Source organism: Python bivittatus, unplaced genomic scaffold (genome assembly GCF_059951505.1).
Source record: "Python bivittatus isolate LINGU-HERP-01145 unplaced genomic scaffold, Pbiv_v1 ctg000610_np1212, whole genome shotgun sequence".
NCBI classification, from domain to species: Eukaryota; Metazoa; Chordata; class Lepidosauria; order Squamata; family Pythonidae; genus Python; species Python bivittatus.
In genome coordinates, this window is record NW_028277088.1 from 8,619,941 (window position 1) to 8,633,811 (window position 13,871).

The 13,871-nt window shown below is 36.1% G+C and overlaps 1 protein-coding gene across 4 annotated transcripts in view; it reads left to right on the top strand.

Moving 5' to 3' along the window:
• Positions 1 to 13,871, top strand: part of DNAJB6 (DnaJ heat shock protein family (Hsp40) member B6) — a 55,315-nt gene that overhangs the window by 18,890 nt on the left and 22,554 nt on the right. For all 4 annotated transcript variants that reach the window (XM_088150106.1, XM_088150104.1, XM_007422318.4 and 1 more), the window contains 3 exons: positions 984 to 1,115; positions 1,838 to 1,979; positions 2,453 to 2,523. In XM_088150106.1, coding sequence (XP_088006232.1) covers positions 984 to 1,115; positions 1,838 to 1,979; positions 2,453 to 2,523 — 345 coding nt within the window. The remainder of the gene's footprint in view (positions 1 to 983; positions 1,116 to 1,837; positions 1,980 to 2,452; positions 2,524 to 13,871) is intronic.

Sequence of the window (13,871 nt, forward strand, 5' to 3'; positions counted from 1 at the left end):
CATCTAGATTATGGTAATTTGGGTTCTGTGGGATCTTAGACTAGAGTGATTATAAAGTCCTGTGATTCAGTCATATTTCAATTAAATCTTGTGATCGCATTAGTTAAAGTGCTTTTCTTTTATTGTGATAATTTTTGCATATATTCATTTATACATATTTACAAGGTATCTCTGGATCAAATGTTGATCCAGGTGACAAAATGGTAAACTTTGATTTTAAGACTGTAATGAAGATGAAATGTTTGATTAATAACTATCACTTTGCTTTCAGATAACATTAAATTTTTATGTATTACATACCATAAGACCTGTTACAAAAGCAACATCATTTTTCCATAAAGAAACATACATACCACATTAGCAATAAGGGGGTTCTTTTTACTGTTCCATTTAGCATTTCGAATACCTTCATGCAAGTTTCTTAATATTTGTCTGGTTAAAACCTTATTAATCAAGCTAATATGATAACAGATTTAGGTTCTTAATTACTACAGCTTTTGTTCAGGTTCCCAAGTTCCTAAACCTATAAAAGGATATGATTAAAGTGGCAGTGAAACACAAATGACTTACTTTTCTACAGGTTGCCCTTTCTTTTCTTATATTAGAAAATTAGACGTAAAGGCTGCAGTTCAGTGCAGATTTCCTTGGGAGTAGGACCTCAGGAAAAGAGCCAGGGTGTTGCAGTGGTTAAAGATTCCAGGCTAGAAACCAGGAGATGAGTTCTAGTCCTGTCTTAGGGACAAAGATAGCTGGGTGACTTTGGTAAAGGACCTATTGAAAACTATGAATAATACTTTTATGTACATGAGTATAATGTAGCACTAAGAAATCTTTGTATGACAATTATGCTGTCGTGTCAAAGATAAAAATAGATTATACTGGAGATACATCTTAACATTTGAATGTCCGTTTTTAAACCTTTGTATTTAGTTAATACAGAAATTCACTGGTTAATTCTAAACCCTTTTTAATTTTATTTGCAGAAGATCCTTTTGATGACTTTTTTGGTAACAGAAGAGGGTCACGTGGAAACAGAAGCCGAGGCGGTGGTTCCTTTTTCTCTGCCTTCAGTGGATTTCCTGCCTTTGGGAGCGGTTTTTCTTCCTTTGATACAGGTGGGATGAACTTAATTACAACGTAGATGTTAAAATGTGGACAATTCTCAAAGGAATAAATCCTCAGGTGTTTACGCACAAGGTTTAAACTCTGCAGACCTGCAAAATGTGAGTCTGCCTTGGATACCATGTATGCAAGCTAGAATTATAGGAACAGACAACTAAAAGAGAGCAAAAGCTGCTTTAGATGGACCTAATGATTTGGGGTTTTTTACATCTATTTCAGGGGTGAAGAGCCTGTGGTGCTCCAGAATGTTACTGAATTATACCACCTGGCAGCTCTGTCAAGCATGGGAATCAGCAATATTTGGATTTCCATAGGTTCCCCACTTCTCTAGCTCTTCAAAGGGCTTACAACATAAACTAATCAATTTTCAACAATTTTCAATTTTACAAAATAGATTTCTCTGGTTTTATTGTTTGTAATAAATCTGTATTTGAGTGGTGAGGATAGAGGTTGTTGTATTTGGTGTAATACACTATGATTTGGTATTTTTGAATATAAACACTTTGAATATTTAGTATTTAGAAATTATAAATGTTAATTTCTCAATATTGGTAAATAAATATGTTCATCAATAAATGGCCTGACAGTCAGTTCCAAACGTTAGTCTGTCCATTAATCTAAAAGCAGAAATATAGGTGGAAGCTGCTATCCAGTTGTTGAATTAATGTGGTTCCTTTAACTTGGTCAAATACATTCTGTCACTTTTTCTTAACAGGTTTTACTTCATTCGGTTCTCTTGGCCATGGAGGCCTTACTTCGTTCTCTTCCACGTCATTTGGTGGGAGTGGAATGGGTAATTTTAAATCTGTATCGACTTCAACTAAAATAGTTAACGGCAGAAAAATCACTACAAAGAGGTACAGTGATTTTAATTTAAATTTGTTAGTGAGTTGTTAATAACATTTCTTTCCATTGAAAACAAAGCAAGACTATAGTAGCTATTCCTTTCAGTAAGGTTTGGCTCATTGTTTTTATGTTATTATGTTTGATATTTTTATGCTGGGGACAAGTCTAAATTAAGTTGGCGTCCCTTTGACTGAAGTGCCTAAGATATGCATCATAAAGAAAAAATACGATTATGGAGAGGTGTGTCTGATCTGACTTGGAATCGTAGTTAAAAAGCTAAAAGATTTTGCAAGGATTTTGACAACTGGAGAATTAATTGCTTCAAAGTTGTGGGTAAAATGAAGCTTTCCAGTTGAGTTTGCTGCAGTGAGGCACTGTCTTGTGGTGGATTACTTTATGGACAGGAGATTCATGTGTTATCTTACTACTGTTTCAAAAAACAAAAACCAACACCCACGCTCTTCCATGGATTTTTGTCCTGCAGAATTGTTGAGAATGGGCAAGAGAGAGTAGAAGTTGAAGAAGATGGCCTGTTAAAGTCTTTAACAATAAATGGTAAGGAGCAGCTGCTACCCTTGGATAACAAGTAATTCATCGCACGCATTTAACAGAAATTTTAAGCTATAAACGAGCACCCTTTGCGGATTAACAGGAACATTTTTTGAAGATTTCAGATGAACTCTTTCATTATACATAATCTAAAGTATTTATAAATGGCTCATCGGAGCTCATATGTCAGACTTTTTGCGTTTAATTGCTGGGACCACATGAATAGGACCATTTTTTGTCCTTAAATTTGTTGTAAATTTCTGTATGCACTTTGCTTTATATTAAACATGATTCTAGGTGAACACTTACCCTGCTTTAGTGCTAGGGACAAATTGTACACTCATATTAGCATGAATCTTGCTTTTTTATTTTTTTTTTAGGTGTTGACATGTGAGCCAATTAATAGTTTACTGTGAAGTTAACATTTCTGAGGCAAATTTAATTTCAAGCGTTCAGCATTTAGTAGTGAATAATGTTAATATGTTACTGACAGTGCATTTCTGGTTTAAACAAATTAAGGATGTTTTCTAGTTTTGCATGAATGCTGGCAATTTAGTACATTTTGACATCTAAATGTGTAATGTTTAAACCTAAGCTAACAAGTTAAAACTACTGAGCTTAGGTATTTTGTCATTTTTGCTAAAAAGTTAAAAATGAATAAATGCTGATGTTTGTGGTGCATTCTTTCTTGGGTAATACTTGTAGCTTTGTAACTTAAAGGATACTAACTATATTTTGCTTTCAGCTCTTCCTTACTGTGAGCTTTTCCTTTGCAAACATTCTTTATATAAAAACTGGATACCGCTCAAGTGTCAGACCCAACATTCTGAACTAACACAAATTCTGTTTCTTTAAATAAGATAAGAGAGTAACTTTAAGATGTCAATGGTTGAAGTAATTTTTAGGACTGACAGAGGTCTTAGATACAGACCTTTGTCAGTCTTAAATACAGTTTTAACACAGAGGTCTTAAAAACAATTTTTAATACTACTACTGAATCTTGGAAGAGCATTAGTTTGCTTTCCATTTTATTTGAAGCAGTAGATGATGGCAAAATGACTTGTTTAGTTTTCCTAAATTAATATTTTGTTAAGCCAGCTAGGCAATTTTGTGGGGCTGCTCTGGTTTTCGAGATAACAGTGTTGCCCTTTGGATTACTGCTTGCCTGTTTCCTAAGGAATCCCATGAGAGAGTGGCCTTCTTTTAGAGAAGGGGCTTCCCTTTAAGATATAAAGCATCCATTTGCAAAAAAGGAACCTTTCAGCGGGCTTATGGCTATAATGAAGTCTCAGTAACAAAATGATAATAAATAAATGAAAACTAAAAAATACTAACAGTAGTATTCACAGGAATCATTGTTTCTTTCAGAAGTAAGGAAGCAACAGATTTCTACAGTATAGGTTTTGGGTCTTATGAAGCTGATTTCAAATTAAGTTCTAAGCTATTTACTGATTATTACTGAATACTCGTTAGAGTATTACTGAGATTTTCAATAGAAGTTTCAAATAAGCTGCAGAGCCCAGCTTTTGCAACATGTAAATATCTGTGCACTTAAAATGTGTATACATACTACATGCATATTACTAGATTATGCACACACTCTATCAGTTTCTAATATCAAGCCACAAAAATTGTGTTTAAAAAACATTGTACTTTCAGAGAACTCTCTGAAGGCCCTTAAAGTTCAGATGTTCATTTGTCAATGGGAGAAAACTTTTATTTTAAAGTTACTGGATGTTAAACTTTGAAAGAGTTTTCCCATAATAGAATTTATCTAGACTGGTGAGTTGGAAGAAACAAATCAGAATAAAGGTGCAACCCAAGACATTTTTCTGTTTTTTAATTATGTCCGTGAAAATTGCTGAAGGACACCATGAATGAGTTATTTTTATTAAAAATGTTCCTGTTAGTATCTTGACACTCACACAGAACAGTTATCTGAAATGCTAAAATTCTGCTGTTGGGCAAAACATACCAGCTACAGAAGAGTATCTTACCAGCTTTCATGCTACTTCATCACAGCATAGTGCACTGCACAATATTTCACAACAGCACAACAAGCTTAATTTGGGTCTTTTTGCTTGAGTGGTGTATTGAAGTTAACCCAAGGCTCTGTGTGTACTGTGGTTCAAATACCAAAACTGTATGTCAAGAAGTGCCAAATTTTGCATCCTGCCTTAACTAATACAGTTTGACATCTTTGTTATGAGAAGCTCTCCTTCCATATCATTTGAAATCTCACTCATCAGATACGGATTATTTGCAAAACGTTCACCACTGACCTTTACGTGAAAGCACAACCTTAAGGAGAGTTTTGACAAAATGTACAATCAATTACTGTCATTAACAAACATACCCCATACGTGTTATCACCTTCCAAGAACTGATACTGTCAGGATGCTGAGTTCTTTGCCACATAATTTCTGCACTTACATTGCATAATCATAGAGTGCACAAAGCCCTGGTCTGTTGCTTGCCTGGCTTGCTTATCTGTCTTGTTTGAAATACACAGCATATAGGTAGTCCTCACTTAGCGACCACAATAGGAACTGGCAACTCCGTTGCTAAGCACTGTGGTCGCTAAGCAGAAAATCACGTGACTGCGACAGGCTTATGACCTCACTTCCCCTTTGGTTGTTAAGCAAATCACTGTGGTCGTTAAGTGAAACATGTAACTGTGACTTATGATTTTACTTGTGCCTTCTCTATTAACTCTGCTTGTTGCAAGCCAGTTGTGATCCACACAAATGGCGATCACGTGACTGCAGGATGATGCAACCGTAGTAAATATGCTCGGGTTGCGAAGTGTTTGAATAGCGATCATGTGACTGCAGGATACTGCGATGGTCGTAAATGCGAGGATTGGTCGCAAAGCTATTTTACACTGTAGTAACTTTGAATGGTTGCTAAACGAGGCGGTTGGTAAGTGAGGACTACCTGTCTTATTTGTTGGCTTTTAGTCATTTGGACCTTGACTCTAACTCTTAGTTACTAATCTTTCTGGCAGTGCAAGCAAATCATATTTCATGATGCTTCTTTGTACAGAATATTAAATTTATCTGGATAAATATGTTCTTGGAGTTTCAAAGAGTGAAAGTCACACTTAGCTGGTGGGGTAGGGATATGGGACCTTTAATTTTAAACACATGCCTACTTGGTTCATTTGTTTGCAATTCTCACATTCTGATCAATCTGTTGCTGCAGCCACATGGTGAAGTGCAGTTCCCTGCTAGCTACATATATGCATAATATTAGATTCCACCCCTGAAAATTGCTGCTAGGAAACAGAATAGTGGATGGTGTTATCTACCACTTGAGCTGGTGGGGGGAACATAGAGCTGTTTTCCTTTGATGGATTTTGATCTGATTTGTGTGATAAAAGGAAGCAATATGCATGAGTAATAGATTATGCGATCTGAAGAGAAACCAGTGTATGCCAGTAATAGAGACCCAGTTCCAGTTCCATCAACCCCTTGTTTTCGGAGGTTGGAATATTGCCCCCTCCAGTCATGCAAATGTTGCTGCAGCTGCCCTGGTTATTTCTTTCATCTGTACTTCCTCCCTTCTGTTCCTGCTTCCTTTTTCATATCATCTCTGATTTCAAAACCATTTGCGGATTCTTGCAGTCCTACCTAGCATTCCACTTTCCTTATTAAATCCTTGATTGATTTCCTGAGCGAAACAAAATACGCTGCCTACCAAGCCCAATTAGAGGGGAAAAAAGAGTCTAGTGTGGAGGGGAAGTGGTAAAGGGAATAACTTGTTCTTTTCCCACATTTTCATAACTATAGTGCTAGAGCTACCAGCCCGATTACGCAATTTGGGGCAGTGGGAAAAGAGGGGCCCTTTTCCCCTCCTTCTGAAGCTTACCTGCATAATGTAAGCAATGTCTCTCTTCAGTTTAACCTATTTCACCAATATTTCCAGTACTCCTTGCTCTTCCTCCCCCCCATAACACAATTATTATATCAAATTCTGTGATAAAAAGTCACCATTACTGAACTCTCTCTCATATTGCATGGACTTTTGCTTTCTTGAGTCCTTCTCTCTGGATTTAGCAACCGTCTAGAGCAGGGTTCCTCAACCTTGGCAATTTTAAGATGGGTGGACTTCAACTCCCAGAATTCCCCAACCAGCCATTCCCCTTGCTGGCTGGGGAATTCTGGGAATTGAAGTCCACCCGTCTTAAAGTTGCCAAGGTTGAGGAACCCTGCTCTAGAGGCTCATAGGTTCCTGACAACACACTTTTTTTCAGGCAAGTGTTTTTCCTTAACTGACAAATATATATATCTTCACTGGGTATAAAACAAACAATCCCCCTCCCCCCAAATCATGTCTAGTTTGTTTAAAGCAGTGTTTCTCAACCTTGGCAATGCTGGCTGGGGAATTCTGGGAGTTGAAGTCCACACAAAGTTGCCAAGGTTGAGAAATACTGGTTTAAAGTCTGCCTATTCCAAAGCAGTGAGGTCCTTTGAGCTTGTTCTTGAGTGTGTAAATGAGACCTCTAACACAATTTTCAGGAAAAGTGTGCTCACGTTCAGTACTACAACTAGACAAGTTCTTTTTCATCCCCTCATTTTTTTTTAATCCGCCCTTCTCAAAACTTTTTTTCGCCCCCAACTAGAACGTAACATTCTGAAGTTGCTATTCTCACTGCAGAATATTTGGATTTAAAATGTATGTTTCTTCTCAGCCTGTGGTTCACTTAGTCATGTTGGCAACCTTCCTCTTATTTCTCAGTGGTTCATCTTTAACAGCAATTCAAGCACTTCTTTATTTTACACCATTTCTTTACTACCCCAATCAATCAACTTGGGGCAGTGTAAAAGGAGTGAATAAAGAGCAGGTTGCTAATACAGTGGATGTTGCTGAAAGAGGGATGAGTGCTTTAACATGTTCACCTCTTTCTCTTAGTTATCCTTCCCTTTAATACTGCTCTGCTCTTGAGCTGTAGCTAATGTATCATTTGTGGGTCTTGCTTAATGTTGCTGATCTCCAAATCCTGAGAGGGAAAAATAGGTATATCTTAAAATTGATAATACCTATTGATAGTAGGTCAAAAGCTATGAGTGGATCTAGGGTAAGTTGCATCTAATTCTATTTAAATATTTGGGACAAATAGCTTATTTGTCTTACTGATTTCAATTGAACGTATGTCCGTTAGTTTACTTTGGATCCACTGTTATTGACCATTCTAGTTCAAAATATGGTCTTTTGGCATGATAAAAGATTTCTTTTGTCTTCAAACTTAGATAAACTTCAAAGTGTTTTTATGGATAGTTACTGTTGTGACTTAAGAGTAGCCTCAAACAGCTGCTACAGTCTGATAAGTGTGATTTTTAAAATTTTATTTTATTTATTTGTTCTACTTTGAAATAGAGCTTGCTACATTCAGTTCTGATATTCAGTTTTACTATTGCATTTTCTAAATTGTGAACAAAGTGCAGCTTTTATCTTAAGTGCATTGCATTAACCTATCTTCTGTCCAGTTGCTAGATTGAATGCTTTCGTTTGTAACTTGGGATTGATTTCCGACAAGGTATTGCTAAACTGTTCTTTTTAAAAAGTGTTTTTGTAAAGGAAGAGTGTTTCTGCCAGTTGTGTAAGAGAAAAATCTTTCATTGTTGAGGATTGTTACATTCACATTTGGGCTGCTTCTGTTCTGCCTGCCTACATATAATAGTTGATTTGCAAGTGACATTTGTGTGATTATGTTTTGAGTTACTGTGTTCCAACGTATGTCTGGAGTATTTCTGTTTGCTGACTTCTTTGCAGGGTTGCATCCTTAACCTCTTTTGTAACTAAACAAGTTGCTTAGCTTCAGTTTCTTCATCTGTAAAATTATTTTACTGATTTTAAAAATCTCAATTATTAATATGAGTTTAATAAAATTTATGATGTTATATAAGATTATGATGATAAAAGACCTTTGATTTAATATAATTTATTTACAGCAGTTGTTCCCAAGCAGGTTAATATCCTATGAAATATTCATTTTGATTTTAATTGGGAATACTTAGGACTACTAGACCTCAGCTACGGAAATCTGGGCAATCACTAGATAGAAGCAAAGATATATAAAAAAGCTAATCCTTTGCTGTCATCTACTTGCCTGGATTTTTGCAACCCAAATCTGGTAGCTCCGGAAATATTGAACTGCTGTCTTAAATGAGTAGAAATTCTTATTAGAACCTCTTCTGGCTCCCTTAGTTCTGATGTCTACTTTTTTTTCCACTTTTGGTCATAGTCTGAAACTATCGTGGCAGTCAGATACACTAAATATTTATTTGATTGATTGATAGAAATAGCCACCCATCTCACAGAAGTGGCTCTGGGCGGTTTGCAAGGATTAAAACACAGAAAAAACCCCAACATAAAACCCCTGACGCCCAAGGTTAAACAATAACCTCACTAATGGAGAAAAGCACATATACAACAGCCGAATTCATCTAACCATCTGACCCAAATACCTGGGGAAACTGCTAGGTATTCAGTTCCTTGCAGAAGGCTAACTTGGGTTGGGATCGCTTATGTACTTACAAGACTTTTGATGGCTTTGATTTCATATTATACTTAAGTGGTTTTTGCACTTCTCAATTTCCAAAGCATTCTACCATATGGAATAGAGAATTGCTCTTTGATGGAAAACTAGCATAGCATAAGCTCATTTCTGGTTTCTTAGTTCCTTGGATCCTAGCCATTGCTTTCTGAACACATTCTTTTTAAGCACAAAAGACTATTTTATCTTATTTATTCTGACATTTAGCACATCTAGCCTCTAGGAAAAAAAAATACATATTTTGTGTGATGGAAAAATAATGAATATTTGGCAAAGGCTGATCAAGATAAATAATTTCCCTCTTCATTTAGTATTCACAAAATACTAGGCCTGGTATTAGCCATTTTTGAGTCGCCAGTGATTTTGAATACTCACCTGAATATATAATATATATTCATTCATATATATTAAACAGAAAATAAACACTTCCAAGTACTAGTACAAAATGAAAAGAAAAGAGAGAGACAAAGAAGAAAAAGTCAGAAGTACAAAAAGAAGAAATAGAAATAGAAGTTGCTTCCGATTTCCTTTACAGCAAGTATAATTACAAATACCAAATTACCTCTTACTCTGTGGTTACAAAAACAAACTCTCTTTTTCTATTATCTATTTTTTTCTAATCATCAAAACTGTAAGTCATAAGCTCACTTTTTTCTGTTTCATGCAAAAAGTTTATAAGGGGCTTCCAGTCAGCAATGACTGTAGATAATGACTGTTCTCTAATTAAGGAAGTCGGTTTAGCCATCTCTGCAAATTCCATCATCTTCACCCACCATTCCTCCATTGTGGGTGATGTTGAGTCTTTCCACTTTTGTGCATATAATAATCTCGCTGCAGTTGTCATATATAAAAACAAAGTTCTGTGACTTTTTTTCCAGCTACCTGGAAATAATTCTTAAATTTATCATAGGCAAAGGCAAACACTGCTTTAATCAAAAGTTTGGTGCATAGTTTTATTTTACAATATTACTTCATTGTATTAGGCTCCAGTTTCTCTCCATCAGATCTTGTTATCTTTGCCTTCCATTTGAAAGGGTTGCTGCACTCGATAGCCTTTTTTGGTGAACTTAAGTTACATTTGAGCTTACTGAGCAGCAGTAGGCACTGATAGTGGGCATTCACTGCCAAGGCAAGGCTGAAAAGTTGCATTTGTTGACTTAAAAATGGGATTTGAATTAATCTCATTGGCTGCCATGAAGGATTGGAACACATGGGAGTCAAATTGCTGGGCAGCATTTCATAAGAACTGGTTGAATTATTTGACACACTTTCTTTATGATAATTCACATCATGGCTTATCTATATAGGTCAGTTCCAAATCCTCCTCATGATCTGTGTTCCTGACATAATTCTTTCAGTTACTATAGATTAGCAAGAAGATACTTTAATCTGGCTTCTTCACTTCCTCTTATTTGTAAAGAATTCTGGCATGATGCTTGTAGTCTTTTTCCATTTGATAGACATTCATTTTTTTTTTCTTCATCTGTTGACTAGTGACTTTAATGGATTACATTAGGAGATTTGGAATATATTTTGAAGAGTAAGAGTGGGATTTAGGCAAGAGGAAATAGCCATAGAAATCAGGTCAAATGTAAATTTACCTGAATATAGACTACAACTAGAGAATAATAAACTTACCATTAAAATGCATAGAATCATAAAATGGAAGGGTTGGAACATACCTTCTAGTCCAACACCTTGACTAATGCAGGAATCTATAACAGCAGCATGTCTGGTAAACTATAACAACAGCACACATTTCCAATCTCCATTGGGCATGGAACAGACCTACATGGATCTCCCTTTCCTTCTCATATTAATGAATACGAACATATTTATATGTTCCGTAGAATGTTTTGCTTCATAGGCTGAATGCTAGTTTGGTGCACAGGGAGTTCATCTACTAGCAAAGTGTACAGTGATCACAGTGGTAGAAATTTCTAGCCAAGTATATTTTGAAACTTGTATCAGCTGATCTTCCATCTCACCCTCCTGACTACAGTTAATTACATTTCTATCTGAGATCCAATATTTGACAGAGGTCTGCAAAAAACTGCCAAGGAAATTACTCTTAATAGTTGAGAAATTCATACGCATTCAGATATGCTTTTTATAATTCACAGCTTAAAAATACTGTTTACTTAACGTAAGTATTGGAATGCCTGGTAATGTAATTCCTTTTTTCATTTAAGACACACTGTTCTTAAGATTTAAATAAACAAAAAAAAAAAGCTGTAACGTGCCTTTTGAATTGTAGCCATTTCACTTGGTATTTAAAAGGCCAATCGACTTATTTTCTTCTGAGCTGTCCCTGGAACATTTACTTAAGATTGGATCCATGGTAACGCTGTTTTTCTTCCATAAATCATTGCAGTTGGATGCACAGCTATTGCCTTCCCAAGCAACATACCTTCCCTTGTGGGATCCCTCAAAGGCTGTGATGAATTAAATTTCTGACATGTGTATTTAAGTAGTACAAGACTGTAACTAGGCTTGGATAGAGATCAAAGTTCATTATGGGGTGTGGTGTGAAAATTCCCTAAATTATTGTTGTCTCACACATCAAGTTTAGGCCTGTCGATGGCAGTCAGTCAAAACTGGAGTTTGAAATAATAGTATGTTGGAACCGAGGATGGCCTTGGACATGGTCAGTAGTTGCTAACTAGATGGCACGATGAGCCATGGGCCAATCTGGAGCATGCCTTGGGGAAGGGCACCTTTCCTTTTCTTCCTTCCCCCTGTGGTGTGGCTGACAGAGACAGACTGCCCTGAGAAAGAGGTGGTAAATATTGGCAATGTGGATGGCACAGCCAACTAAATAGATTATGGTAAAACTGAAAAGGACGTATGTTGTTGAACAGGACTTTCTCTTAGTAGTGCTGATTATGCCTTGGTTCTCATTTTGTCTTTGAAAAAAAAAGTTTTTTTTTTAATGCTCATCTTAGGTTTTGCCTTTCAGCACATGGTAGTCCAGATAAAATTCTTTAAACAATAAGCAAATCACTTCATTTCTATTTGAGATGAACGCTTCTGTAGAAATGAAAGTTATCGCATCAGGAATGGGCTTTGTATATTTCCATGTTTCTGGAACAAGTAAGTGTTTTTAAAAGGTTTCATTACATTTGATTGGATGTATAGGCTCTGGTTGTTCTCATATTTTGTGTTCCAAAAGAACTACCCTACTCCATTCCTTCTAATTTTAGTCCCAAATCTGTGCAACAGGCATCTGTTTAATATTATTGTAGTTAAATTGGGACTATACTAAATCAAAAATTGTTTGTGTACAACGCTTTTAATTCTGGTGATATTCTTTGTGTGATATGGTATGGAACTTACATGTTATTTAGGTATCACTGATACAGAACATTGTTCAGGTTTATTATCTGAAAATTGTGGTAATGTTGTTCCGATGTATATTTGTCTGCATTGTAGCTATGAATTCTGGAACGGAAAAGAACAGGGTTGCTGCTGCTTGGAGGAAAGCTAGATAAACCAGTTCTTGTCATTTTCAGCTGTATTTAGCCATATGTCCATTGTGTCTGATTTCTGTATTTTTCTCTGAATACATTATAATTACATTGATTTTGCATGCAACTTTATTTCTATAATTTTCTGTGATACATACATTTTTCAAGATCCAGGACCAAGATTTCCTGACAGGGAAGAGACAGGGCTTTGAATCCAGCCAAGCAAAAGCCAGTCTTTTGAGATAAAACGAGAAAGGGTTTAAATGGGATTCAAGGCCTCTTTTTACAGAATTGAGAATGGTCTGAAGACAGGGGAAGAGGTTAACTCACTTCTTCAGACTGCTTTGTCATTGAAACATAAGACATTTAAGGAAGTCCATGCAGTTCTGGAACACAGTATTATGATTTAAAAGGGTCCTAGAGTGTGATGAGTGCTTGGGGTGCATGTTGTCATCTACAGCTAATTTTGTCCATTGCCACCTCTTTTCCTTTAGAATGATGAGTCTCTTACTCATTCCTGAAATAGTATAGTTGGTTATACAATAAATGGATAGTCTCAAGTAGGACAGGATAGTAAGCTTTCTGGCCTCTTTAGGTAAGCTTAACAGATGGTTGCATTAGTCTTGCAAGTTGCACAAGGGATGAAGAAATGAGATTGGTGTTCTTGCTGTTTTCCTGATCCTGCAGAATGTTTCAAGGATGAGAGTGAGGTATTGAGGACAGATGGTGCAAGCTAAGGCTTGATTGCTTATCAGCTGGTGTCTGGGTTCAGCTAAAATGTGGATTTTTAGACAATATGACATCTGCAGTCTGTACAGTTTCTGCCAGATCAAGGAAGAGTTCCACATTCACTGGGGAGATAATTTATTTTTCTCAAATTATGAAAGCTCCCTGAAGAATATCACTTCTTCCAGAGGAAGCAAAATTAGAAAGTTGTGCAAAACTTCTCAACCCTCTGTGGTTTGAGAAGGTGTCAGAAGCATCAGATTGTTGTTTTTGCAGGACACTTCTTACTAGTACTTTATATGAAACCCTCGGGCAAGTACCATTCTTCTAAAAGTTTGGAGCAATAATTAGGGATATAAAGGCAATGCAGCTATTTATGTGGGAGGATTGAAAAAGCATTTCAAAGAAACTTTACTTGAAACTTTACTGGAAAGCTTATGACTAAATAAATATGGCTTACACAAAAATCAAGTATTGGCTTATTTGCTCCTATGATAAAGAGCTTACATAGTCTGTATCATGTCCTATTTGTTTGTTCTTGTAGGGCATGGCAAATTTGGCCATTTCTTTTATATATTGCTAACAATTTGGTAAGTTAAAAA